General features: G+C 43.0%; 1 protein-coding gene across 1 annotated transcript in view; it reads right to left on the reverse strand.

The window, feature by feature from the left end:
- Nucleotides 1-4,728: 4,728 nt before the first annotated feature.
- FOXK1 (forkhead box K1) overlaps nt 4,729-13,803 on the reverse strand; it is a 68,242-nt gene continuing 59,167 nt past the window's right edge. The window contains exons 8-9 of the mRNA XM_074965173.1: nt 11,579-11,803; nt 4,729-7,604 (exon numbers count right to left, since the gene is read on the reverse strand). Coding sequence (XP_074821274.1) covers nt 7,387-7,604; nt 11,579-11,803 — 443 coding nt within the window. The 3' untranslated portion in view covers nt 4,729-7,386. The remainder of the gene's footprint in view (nt 7,605-11,578; nt 11,804-13,803) is intronic.

Here is a 13,803-nt window from a genome sequence, read left to right on the forward strand (position 1 = left end):
TTAATGGAAAAACACCATCATGGCTAGATGTTTGCCACTACTAGTGGTGCCAGATGCATATGAACACACACACACACACACACAGAGGTATGTATTATCCTGAATATAACCCACCTACTGAAGAGAATGACTTTTGACCTAACCAGATACAGTCACTAGACAGCTATGTATAAAGGGGGAACTCTTCCCTGTAAAGTCACAGCTACATTTTGGTCAGCATGAGGCTATGCGAATAGTTTAAGATCTTGTATGTACAAGGAAGTGTGCTTCTCATCCCTAGTAGCTCAGGAAATCTCACACTAGACAATCTTGTAAACAGATTTCCTACAGCACAACCCTCTTCAGCTGGTTCCCCTGCATTTTACACAGTACAGCAGTAGTGTATGCTAGAGATATAGCAGCTTTAAAACAATTTTTTTTTTTTAACTCAAACAAAAAAAGTCACACAACTGGTATTGGGCCCAAACAGTCTTACCACACGCAGACCTTTAAACCATGGCATATAAATGAGCATTTAGGTCAGAGGGTCACTGAAATTGAAGGAAACAACAACTATAGAAGAAAAAACGGGGGGGTGGGGAGGAGGGGATGGGAGATGGCTCACGGCCTGGATGCCAATAAAGAAAGATTGTTGCTGCATGTTCACTAACATTCACAAAGCAAAAGATCAATATGCTGCATTATAATGGCAAATCTACAAAGCTGGTCACATCTGTTTTACAGACTGGTTCTTAATGCCCAACTCCAGTTTATTAGCAGCAGGATTAAGAAACCCAAGATAATTCAATTAAATAAAAAAGGCTCGTAGTATAAAAAAAAAATCTAATGTAAAGCTACACATAGAACTGAAGCCACTGTTTGATTAAACAAGCCAAGGCATGGCTTAAGCATTTCTAAAGCTGGCCACGGTCCCCAGCGCTGCTTCCTGCTCATCAAGCCAGAACACCTCAACAGAGAGGGACAAGGTAGAGTCCATCTGCACAACCGGCATTGTCAGAACCTTTACAATTCCCTATGCTGCAACTCACAGCTATCCAGCGTAGTTTGTTGCTTGGGACACTGCATATCAGACAAAGATGCGGACAATCCCCACCTGAGGATTTAATCATTCAAACACAGGGCTGGGTTTAAAGGAGGAGCTTCTGGTCACAAAGAAAAATATGCAGAAGTTAAAAACCGATCTATTTGTAATTTAATTCCTTTCACTGCATCTGCCATCCAACTTTCATGCACATACCTATGGCAGAAAGTTCTTTTCTTCCCTTTTCCTCGCATTCAAATATTCAGGTACATGCTACAGTACATCAAAGGTGCTAAGGGTCTCCTCGGAGGAAAAAACTCCAGTGAACTCAGAGGTAACGCTGTAGCTCCAGACTGAACACCTCCAATTGACCTAGTGAACAATGTTCCACATCACACTACATGCCAGTTAAGGTCAGCAGCTCTCACTTCGGTAGATTTAAGTCCCCAACCTTAAATGATTTTTTAAATAATTAAATGGGTTGTGGAAGCGGACTCTGAATAGCAGTTGTGTCTCTAGGTCATTCCATACATACACTGAGGAGTCAGGCATCTAATAGGGGTTCATGCAAAATCAAATTAACAGTTGCTACTCATATTCAGTAGTTTATTAGCTAATGTTAATAAACTCAGCCATTTACATCGTTGTTGATAACAAGTATCAAGAATTATCACGAGGACCAACAGCCAGTACATTTTCAAATAAAAATGGAAGCTGTTTACAGCATGGGCTATAGAAGCAAAGAAAAGGATCCTGCATTTCCTGCCTATTTCTTCACCTTTGTAAAATTTAACTCCATTCTGTGTTTCCTGCTTTACAGAAAAGCTGCAACTGGCAGCAAATTTCTAAAAGACAAAAGATTGAAACATGGCAGGATTTTATAATGAGCTGGTCAACATGACCCCTCCAAGTCCCCCTCAGAGCCTGCAGATCCCAAATGTGTCATCCTTTAGTCTTCTCCCAGCCTTGTGTTGGGCAGCATTCAATGTAAGTGCTCTGTCTTCACCAAAGGCTAAACATGCTGCCCCCTACAGCTCACCCAGTCTCTCCTGGCCCAGAAAAATGGGACTGAGCTAGAGCTATGAACTTTGCTCCCACCCCAAAATTGACATATTGCAAAAATATACTTTTACAAAGCCAAGATCCAGAGACCTGAATTTAAAATAATTCCAGTGGAATAAAACCAAGAACAATCCCCTGCAGTGTTTGCAACCCAGGCATCACACTAGTAGTGCATGAGTGAAAGGAGCTATAAACTGCCTATAAATCAAAGTAAAACTGATTCATCTCTCATCATTGTCCAAGCTCCAAAAAATGCAAAAAGGAAACAGTGAAAAGTCAATAGATTTAATTTTTTTTTTTTTCAGTTTTAGATTATCCCAAAGTATGGGTTATAGCAGGTAAAGAAACTTTAAAGAATACCATATGGTACAACCTCCATTAGCCAAATATTGTGAGAGATGCTCAATTTCAGATAACTGAAGTTTTGGGGAAAATAAGGGGTTTTTCAATACAATTAACAGACGAAGGAGGATATGACCCTGTTCTGGACAACTGGGAGTTTCAGATAATCAAACTTAAATGTCCCTTTAGCTGAAGACCTTACTCTGTATCCTTATCCCAGCTGTTTCCATAGTCATTTATAATACCCAAGAGAGAAGGCCTGTGGACTTAATACTAATGCCCAGTGTACAACATGTGGTGTGGCTTAACTAGCAACTGGAAGAAACAAGAAAAAACGGGCTGAAATGTAAACAGACTTCTTAAAATTTCAGAAAAATTCATTTAATTTTTTTTAATGTTGCAACCTTACACAAAAATTAGTAGCTCCCATTTTCAAATAGAAAGGGGAGTTTAAAAGGCAGATACAGGTTTTTGTATGATTCCTGGGAATTCTTTGGGGATAACATTTTCTTGGTTTCAAGTCAATCACTAAAACATATTCAATATTATTCTGCAAAGGTAACCCAAGTATGGGAGGTCACATTCAAGTACGCCAGAATGTAGGAGCACCTTCACACAGACAGACTGGTGGGGACAGTGAAATGGCCACTTGTAGTTCAAATGACCTTGGAGTTGCACTGAATTCCATCTCCAAGGATGCCTGCCCAAGCCAAGGGACAGCACAGTAATCACAGTCTGAAAAGCAACAGAGATTTGGTGCGAAAATGTAGGAGAATTCATGGGACTAGGCCCGGGTCTGACAGTCACCAGCAATAAACCGCCTAAAAAGGTGAGGTTGTTGAAAGAAAAGAGAGAGCATCTGCTGGTTTCAATATGGCATCAGTTGGAGTGCACAGGGGAAATATTCTCCAATGAAATCATTTTCAACTAGAAAAGAAGGGTCAACAAGCCAAACTCATATGGATTCAGTCTGTCTGATCACCAAACATTTCCAGCCCAAGTTCTGCTTTCCAATAACCAAGAAACACCACAACCCATTTCCTCCATATTGGTTATACCCAATCAGCTGAGTGTGGACTACGATTAGCAACAGGAAGGGAAAGAGACAGCAAGAGAGGATCACCACTACAAGAATTTAGGTTATCAATGCATATTTCATTTAGAAATTATAGCTGTGAAGTTGCAAGCATGGAATGGTGCATAACTTTTATCCCCACTAACTGAACAGCAGAGAGAGTCATTATTTCCATCGCATCCCTATTTTTGTTATTGATTTCTTAAGTTTGTTTACAAACTGGATTTTAATAGATGGCTATTCCAATCCAATACATTTTATTTTAATAAAGCTGGATATTTTCCTAAGCTTAGATTTTTAGTGTGTGTAAACAGGACAAATTTATCTTACTCATGCATTTAAGTTTCCCTTTCATTTACTTACTTTTAAGGGTTGAAAAAGCATGTAATGGGGAAGAAAACTTGCTTCTGGCTTTGCAACAATCTGCCTTGGCAGGGATGGTTTAGATAACATATTAGATTGTTTCAATCTCCAATATCTATAATTTGCCCTTTTTAAGAGGAAATTCTGCAGAGGAATTTTCATTAGTAACTGCAGTGTTTTAGCTGAGCAGCTTTCTAGAACTGGCAGCATGCTAGAGAACCACTCAGGAGGCCTGAAAGTAGGTATAAATACTCTTATCAGCTGCTACAAATAAGGAAGGAGAACACTTTTCCATAGGCTCTACAGGATTTGGGGTAAGAAGTGCTATTTTTCCTAGTGTGGATCCAACACTAGCCAAGTGCCAACTAAAAGGCTGGCCAAGAAGGGTTAATTCATAAGTGGCACAGCTGCTTCTTAGAATGGATGGTGAATACGCCAGACTGGTGTGGGATGAGGCAGAAAACACTACTTGGATAAAGATTCTGGGGTTTTGCAAGTGGAACCAGTGAACATGTAACTGGTGATAAGTACATTCAATTATCTTCAACTAGCAACTTGGCCAGTAGGTGTTCTGAGCCACAAAGGAGAGTCTAGAAAATGTTACACTGCCCTGAATGCTGGCAAATATGTACACTTTAAAATCTGTACATTTTAAAAGGCATGTCTATAACCCAGCAACTGATCTGTGGAAACACTCACCTGTTGTAAGTCTACAAGTCACCATTGATTTAATGGATCTACGTGATTTACAGCAACTTATGGTATGGTCCTATTTATGGACATTTTCAGGAAGAAGCAACCATCTCAGCCCAAACAATGTTTTTCATTTGTCACTCATCCAGCATTTGCTCACCTGACCTGTTACAAGACTTAAAAAGCCTTCCTTAAACAAAGGATTCCCAGCCTTATAGTTCTTTCTGGGGGTTTGCCGAAATTCAAAGTACCATTCACCTGAAGTTACTGACTGGCTGTAGGGGCACAAACAAACTGTGCTGCACTCTCATCATTGTGCCCTATTTCTGAGTCTGTGCTAATAGTCTTCTCTTAGAATCCTGGCTTTGAGCAAACCGTTACATCAGCTGACTACTGTCAAAACCCCACACTTAGCCACCTACAGAACGCAGAATAGGTGCAAAGTTGCTGAATGGCTGACTGCAACTGTTAGGCAAATTACAATAGCTGCCACCAGATTTCAGAAATCAATTAAATGAACTAAAATCCAGAGAATCTGTACGCTCACTGTTACCAATGTACAGATAAATTCGAATGGTCAAGCTATAGATGCATCACTGTCTTCAATGCTGTCTGTTCCTCTAAAAGTGTAACCCTAAACCATGTCCCCCAGGAATTTTCTCCTCTTTTGGAAACTGCAAGAAATTCGTTTTTGTGAGGCAAAACCAAACTTGTTCAGCTTTCATTTAGAAAGTGGATCTCAGTCAGAGGGAATGGGACTTGGCAAAGAGAAAGGAAACCTAGAAGAGAAGTAGTGTCACCTGTTTGCAGTTAGCCATTACTACTACATTTGCCACCTCCTTAAGATGCTAGAAGAAATTAATCAGCTCTGCTTTACTCCTTAACACCTGTGATCTGCCAGGTGTATAGGATACGAATGGTCTCATTTGCTGTATCTTGGGGAGATCCGTCCCATTAAAAGTTCCACACTGAGCTTGCTGCTCACTGCACTCTGCTCCATAACAGTGCTGTCAGTTTGGATTTAACAGCAAGATGACAACACTGCACTACATCAGTGGAAGCACAAAGGACAGACAGATCCCTAGAAAGAAGACATGCTCCAGCATTGCTAGCTGACTTTTCCCATTTCCAAAGCTATCAGGATTTTTAAGTTAAGAAATGTCTTTGGTGTTTACACAGAAGATAGCAGAAGGGGCTGTACTGTAAAAACTAACAACTGATTAACTGGAGGCTGAAAAGAGGGTGATCCTGTTTCCTCAACCACAATTCATGCCATGCAGAGCATCCAGTTCCCCAACTGCTTCAAGTGTCTCAGAAATCTGTCGGGATACTGGGTCTGCACTGATCTTTTTACTACATTCTGAAAAGAACATGATTTATCCAACTGCTAAATTAAAACAAATATATATTTAAAAGGAAATTATCTTGACTCCTGGCCAGTCCTAACAAATGCAACTGACTCCTGGTCCTTTGTCTAACTATATCATTGGGAGGCCTGGGTTGGGGAGCAAAGGAAAACCTCAAAATCCTGTTTTAAAAACAGCAGTTGACAGTTTTCATGTAGAAAATGTGAGGCCTCCGTTTTCTTGGTTTGCATTAGTTTATGAGATTCATTCTCAATACTGTCTATAATCCCCATTGCCCCTCACCCCTGGAATTTAACCTCACTGTCTCAGCTTCACACCATGGGACACCTGCTGAAATCCACTTCCAGCAATGCCAGCTCCAAGTTTGAAGCTGGTGCTGGGCTGTTGACCTTAGGCCATCTGGTCTTCAGGCCAGAGGGTCGTACTGCCAGAAAGGACTGAGATAACCACTTTGATGCAGAAGGCTAACCATTTGCCCCTTGGGTTCACAGGAAAGATGACGGTAGTTTCACTCTAGGATGTTATGAATAAGCCATATTGCCCCAGAAGTAGGGGGACATATGAACAACTAGAAACCAAATATACACAGAACCTTTCAAAGGTGCCATTTCTCACATGTTCAGTCACTATGATATTTTGCCGTGAATTCAGAAGCAGATGATGAATAACTGAGAAATCAGTGTGAGGACAACCCACCCCTTTTTGTTTTTTTCTCTTTTCTTTAAAAGAAATAGATTAATGCTGCTCCTCCGTCTTTTCACTTTCCCTCAAAGGGAATGGACAGAAACCACATTTTGAAGATCCATCTGGTTGAGCCCTGTAGCTCACCCTCCCAAATCCCAATATAAACAAACATGGGTATAATGATGTTTCACGGGGTGGGTTTGTTAAAAAAAAATCTGCCTTTTCCCCCCAGTTTGGTATCATGTTACTTTAATGCTGTTCCTACGAGAAGCTGCACCCATCCTTCTAAATCTTCGTGGGTGGCCCTTTTCAATGGTCATATGTTTTGAAGCTCTGAGAGGCAGAATAGCAAGGCATCAGAGATGATCAGCCTTCCTCCCAGAGAGCAGATGTGTCTGTGATACATTCCTTTAGATGCTGAATTGTAACTCCCATCCCAAAGGGAAGGAGATTTAAAAAAAAAAAAAAAAATCCCAGCAGTCATACAATCAGTTGTCTGTATTTTTTTTTTTTAAATCTAAAAAGAGGGAAAATATTCCATAAGTAAAGGCAGAACTGAGTTCCAGGTACGGGTAGTTGGGAGGATTTTTTTCATTCTTTTTGGCACCTCGAGATTCTAAGAACTGTTGTTGACCTGCCCTTTAAAATGTAAATTTTAAAAAGAGCTTGTAATTCTCTAAATTTCAAACTGTTGTTACAGTTGTGGTTTTTCTTTTCTTTGAAAACCGCTTTCGAGGCTCATGCCACTGCCCCACCTACATTCCTACTATCGTCATTCGTCATTCACTGGTTGCCTGTCCTTGAGGCGCTGTTGATGTGATGACTCCAGTTTGAGCCTGGACTGCTCCGCTGGATTCTTCCATCCGGGGTTTTTTGACATCTGGCTCACCCGAGGGTGCTGCAGGGTCTTCAGTCGCTGCCTCACATATCCGGCTGACCACAACGGGAGTGGATGAGCTAGCCTGGGCTGCAAGGAGCTGTAGCGGATTTGTGAGAGCTGCGGAGTGGGAGAGAAAAAAGTGTTAATTCAGCCAAAAATTTAAACAACATTTGCAGGTCTAAAGAAGACAGAAGTAAATCACACTGGAGAGCAATCATATTGGAGATATGCAACTGTCACCTTCAGATGTGCTTTACAAACAAACTCAGAAAAAGTTAGTTAAACTCCTATGTGAATTTAAGAACATTAATCCTTGCTCTTCCCTAGCACCTTCCATTGAAAGTTCTCAAAATGCTTCACACATCAACACCAGTGAGCTAAGGAATTGTCTCCAGCTGGGAAAGCTCCTACTCTTGTGTTTTAACCCCTAGCCCATGACTGAAAAATTCTGCATCCCTGGACTATGAGACTGAAGCTCAACTTACTGCATGGAGCACCACAAATCAAAAGCTTCTCCCAAGCTGCCATACCAGCATGCCTTAAGCCTGACCTGGATGGACCACTGCTAGGGGCATGAGGGTAGTTTAGTCTCCATTTTACAGGTGAGAAACTAAGGCAAAAAGGTTAAATGACTTACCTCAGGCCACAGAGGGAGTCCCTGTCAGAGCTGAGATTAGAACCCAGGAGTTCCTGGCTTCCAGCCCCGTTCTCGAAGAACTAGGCTGAACTCTCACAATAGTAAAGAACTGGGAAATTAGGTAACCCTACTTTCAGCTTACAGAGTTTCAAGAGTTCTGTTACTGAGTAGAAATTTCTACAGTTTAAAGTCACAGCAAGACAGAATATGCTTATACCTTTGCAAAAGCGTAAAATAGCTTCACATTGATAAAGATGGCCAAACTGTGAGGGACATCAACATGGTAAGAGCTAGCAATACAGGAGTGTCCACTACTAGAGGCACAAAAAAGGAGCACAGGGATAAGTAGTAATGGAAGCAGAACAAAGTCCTTCAGAGTCCAGCAGACTACACCAGGCAATTGCGAAGGATGCCATGCACCAGTAAGGTCAAGAGGATGAGAAAAAGAGAAGACCGTCAGGGTTGGATGAGAGAAAACCACTGACCACTATTCGGAAAAGCCATCGTGGAATTCTAGGAGAAGAAAACCCCAGGCTGGGAAACATGTTAAAAACCCAGCCAGCCTAAGGGAAGAAACTATGTTTTTCAGCTGTGCATAGTGAACTGCGTCGGAAAGATACAAGCTCTGCATCCTCTGCAGAGAGACTCTAGCACCATTTCAACAGGAAAGCTGTGGTGTCACCGGAAAGATTCTAATCGCATCTGATTCCAAAAAAGAGTAAGACAAATTTCAGTGATTTCAGAGCACCTTAAACATAGATGAAGAATAATTAGCAATCAAATGTCTTACTCTACATCAGTCTCATGCTACTGCAGGATAATACCAGCTCCATTTATTTTTAATCTCTGTTCTTATTTAACAGGTTTATACATTGAGGACACTACAGCTACTCATTACTGGTTTCCATGACTGGATAAGGTAAAACTAGGTAGAACTCTGGTGGGAAAGATTAAAAAAAAAAAATGGTGGTAACCCTTCATCCAGCAGCGGACTAAACCAAAGAAATTACTCGTAGGACAATCCAAAAGATGCTGTAAGAAAGCCAGCATAAATCCCGACAAAGTCTTCCACTCTGACTGCCCGTAAGAGTCAGGGTGGGGGTGCTGGGACTCTGATTTCATAAGAAGGGAAGGCAAAACTCAAAGTGCTAGGGTTCTGCCACCACCAGTCATTACCCTTAAAGTGACAATACCTAATGTCCTGAGGAAGCACTAGAATAACCTCCCAAGGGAAACCAGACTGGACTAATTACTAGAAAATATCCTATATGGAACAATCCTGCATTGATGTAGAAGATCCAGTAGGCCCTCTCCATTTCTACAAGACGAAACCATGCACCATAGTACTGGTTCTTTCCCCAAGACTGATGAGTGAGAAGAGACTGGGGGTGAGACAGTGAGGTATGGAGAAAAGGATTTTCTGAGAACAGAGTTGAGGGTTTAGTGGTGTCGGAAGAGCACTAGGGAAGATTTATTATGTAATATCGAGGGCAAGGGTCGACTGGCAAGTGTCACGGATCCACAAGAGGAACCCTTCAGTGTGCCAGACCTCCAACTGATCCTACTCTTTCTTCACAGTAGGCCACACAGCCTCACTGCCTCCAAGACAGCCTCTAGGCTCCAGCACTCCTGCTTCACACCATGAGCTCTGCCCAGTGAGTACAACTAACACAGCCCCCAATCAGAGACTTTTATACTCTTTGTAGGCTAATGCACCTCAGCATGTATTTGCAGTGACACCAGGCAGTTTCTCCAAAACAAAATAGGGCTTATTAGTCAACTGGAAAAAAAGCATTGCAAGTCCCTAGGTTAGCCTAGAGAAAAAGGTTAAGACATAGTCCATCTGGCCAAGCCAGTGCTATCCACCAGCCACGCTGCTCTGGATTCCATTTCAGGGTCTCCGTCCCTTTGTCAGTCCCAGGTGAGAGCTGTCTGGCCTCTTCCAAAAAACAACTCTTATCCCCCTCCTGTCACTTCTCAGGCAGAGCCATGCGGAGTTCACATACACCACCTGCTGGAGCTGCCGGCTGTCAAATGTTGATTGTTCAGTTGCTGGGGTTTCTCATTGTCTCTCTGGATCCTCCTTGAGCTGGGACGGTTTCAATCAGTTTTTTAAACAGCCCATTCACTCCACCGAGAACCCAGATGTCTCTCACACCACTCCTGTCTCCTGTTCTGCCCCAAGAGCAGACCTAACCCTTTAGCCTCCACTGGGTAGCAATGCCAAGTGCAGAATTCATAAAAACCATTACATAAAATTTCTACTTTTTCACAGCAAGAAAAGTCAAAGTAAGAGAAAATGGGCTCAAGGAAGGCCACATTTATTTGTTGAAAAGATGCTAACCCTAGATGGAACAGAGACTGGAGGGAGGTGGGGAAGGGATAGACAGATGCATTGTCAAGGACAAAAAGAAAGGGACTGGACTCTGCAGAGGCGATGTTGGAGAAATGGTCTGAAGCGAATGGGATGAAATTCAGTAAGGACAAATGCAAAGTACTCCACTTAGGAAGGAACAATCAGTTGCACACACATAAAATAGAAAATGACTGCCTAGAAAGGAATACTGCAGAAAGGGATGTGCGGGTCATAGTGGATCACATGCTAAATGAGTCAACAGTGTAACACTGTTGCAAAAAAAAGCAAACGTCATTCTGGGATGTATTAGCAGGAGTGTTGTAAGCAAGACACGAGAAGTAATTCTTCTGCTCTGTTCCACACCGATATGGCCTCTACTGGAGTACGGTGTCCAGTTCTGGGCACCACATTTCAAGAAATATGTGGACAAACTGGAGAAAGTCCAGAGAAGAGCAACAAAAATTATTCAAGGTCAAGAAAACACGACCTATGAGGGAAGATTGAAATAACTGGGTTTGTTTAGTCTGGAGAAGAGAAGACTGAGCGGCAGACATGATAACAGTTTTCAAGTATATAAAAGGTCATTACAAGGAGGAGGGAGAAAAACTGTTCTCCTTAACCTCTGAGGATAAGACAAGAAACAATGGGCTTAAATTGCAGCAAGGGCAGTTTAGGTTGGACATTAGGAAAAACTTCCTATCAGGGTAGTTAAGCACTGGAATAAATTGGCTAGGGAGGTTGTAGAATCTCTATCATTGAAGATTCTTAAGAGCAGGTTAGATAAACACCTGTCAGGGATGGTCTAGCTAATACTTAGACCTGTCTTGAGTGTCTGGGGCTGGTCTCGAAGGCCTCTATGTTGTTTGAGATGGCAGAGCTTTTTCCCCCGCAAGGACTTAGAGCACGAAGGTTGGGGGAGAAAAACTGTTATTTAGTGGTGCAAAATGTTGCACAATACACATCTTGCACACACATTTCAAATTGGATGTATGGGAAAACTCGTATGTCAGGACCTATGTGTAGAAGAACTCTAGAGTTTGCAGTGCATGTGAAACTACATCAGGTGATCGAGCACACAGCCATAAAGGAAAGCCATACCATAAGCACTGCCGGTGATGCTGTTGGTGGGGATGGCATGCTTCCCATTTTGTGTCACCGCCCGAACAGGTAGTTGGTGTTGTCCAATGGTCACTGGAGTTGCCTGCTGAAGGATGGTAACAGTTTGCCCTGGGACACCTTGAGCCATCTGACTGGCAACTGTTTGGATGACTCGACTGGCAGTGGGTATTGTGGCAAACGCAATTGTTGGTTTCTCATCCATGCCTGTTTGGACATTAAACAGAAAGGAGAATCATTCACCTTGAGCGGTCTTCATTATCATTAATATGCTAACAATAATGCATACCCCAAGATTAGACAAAATGAAAATACCCAAGCACATACAGCCAAAGTATCCAGATACCACCAAATAATTTGCCTTTGATGAACCCCACAAATCAGTATCTCTTGGGGATGGGAAGCATCACTTCTCAGGTCAATGCAGCTTAGTCTCAGAGTAACACATTTGGGCTCCAAAACAAGAAGGGGTTGAGGACATGGCTGACTGGTGTCGGCCTGATCCCGGGAGATGTGAAGTACCCAGAAATCTTTATGAAGGATCAGGTTCTCCAGGGAACACTTTCTGTGGGCCGATTGACACAATGGGATCCGCACAGAGAAGGCTGAGAAGCTCATTAGAGGAAGAACATTGCAACCAGTGATATAAGAATGGGGAAGGATTACTACCTATGAGGAACAAATGGTTATTCTGAAGCATTTCAAAACATCCAGCCATGATTTTTCAGTAACTCCACAAGTTTTCTTACTGTACCTAACACAAAAATATCTATGCAACTATTTACCAATGTCAGGAATAGACTTCCTCTAAGGCACAAGCAGGCCAACTAAGAAACAAGGTTATAAAAATGTCATCCTGAGGCATAAAAAGGTTCTCCCCATCGTTCTTTTCCTTATCTGCATGTTACTACTTTGGCATGAATAATAGTCAGTGAAAACTAGACTACGAGACCTGTACACCAACCACCCTGAGCCTCAGCTACACAACAGGGAAGGAACCATAACAGTATCAAACAGCCCCACTGTTTGTGGAGTTAGGGACAGCTCACTCTCATGCCTACAATTGGGTGAGATCACAGGGGAGTGGAGAGGAAACAGACCCCTTCAATTTTCACCTGCCTTTGTGCACAACAACTTTCAACTAGCTGTGAAGGATAGGGGAAGGAACCAGCAGAAAGGGGGCAGTGCCTGGACTGATGCTGCTGTTTTAGTGCGGCAGTGTTTAAAACCTTCCTCCTCATTCCTCCAGGTTAACTGATCTGCTCAACAGGCAGCGAGCAGCTGCCAGGAAGCCTCTTGCCTCAAGGAGCAACCCTGTCCCTTTGTTGGCCAGCCAAAGGCTGCACCTGAGATTTCTCTCTGCAACTGACTCAGCTCATTGCCTGACCTCTCCAGCCAACTCTGAGATGAGGAGAAAAGGAGTGATGTCTGCCCAGGCAGGCAGGCAGTGAGGAAGCTGATCCAGCAGGAGGACCCCAACGTCCCCCTTCTCTTCCCCATCTTAACATCAGAGAAACAAGGGAGACATGGAAGAATAAGAGAGGAGAGCTCAGGCAGGGTGTCAGGCTGGTAGAAGGGTGTAAAGAGGAGTGGTGGGGGAAGTAGGGAAGAGACAGTTTAGGAGAGACAAGAGAGCCAGCGGGGAGAAGGCAGACAGTAGGAAAGGCAAAGGGGAGGGAAAAGGAGATGGCAGAGTCGGGGGGTGGGAGAGAGGATGAAGAGTGGAGCTGGGGAAGGCAGAGGCTGAGCAGAGGGGGGGAGGAGAGGATCTAGCAATGGCAGAGAGACAGAAGCCTGCTCTACACTAAAAAGTTACATCTTTTTAGTAGCTACATCTCTCAGGAGTGTGAAAAATCCATACCCACAGTGACACAGTTAAGCTGACCTAACCCTCGGTGTAGAGTGTGGTAGGTTGAGAGAAGAATTCTTCTGACCTAGCTACCACCTCTTGGAGAGGTGGACTGCCTATGCCAACCTGAGAACCTCTCCTGTCGGCGCAGGCAGCATCTACACTGAAGTGCTGAGGCTGTGCTACTGTACCACCCCAAGTGTAGGCAAGCCCACAGATTGCTGCTGGGAAGCCTGGAGAACCACAGAGGGGATCTATTCAAAAACTTCAGGGAAGTTTGAAGGTGGTCAAAAGCAAGCCAACACCAAAGCAAATGCTGAGTGTCCCATATTACTACTGGGGAGGGTCTTTTGTCTTG

The sequence above is a fragment of the Natator depressus genome, chromosome 10 (assembly GCF_965152275.1).
Source record: "Natator depressus isolate rNatDep1 chromosome 10, rNatDep2.hap1, whole genome shotgun sequence".
NCBI classification, from domain to species: Eukaryota; Metazoa; Chordata; order Testudines; family Cheloniidae; genus Natator; species Natator depressus.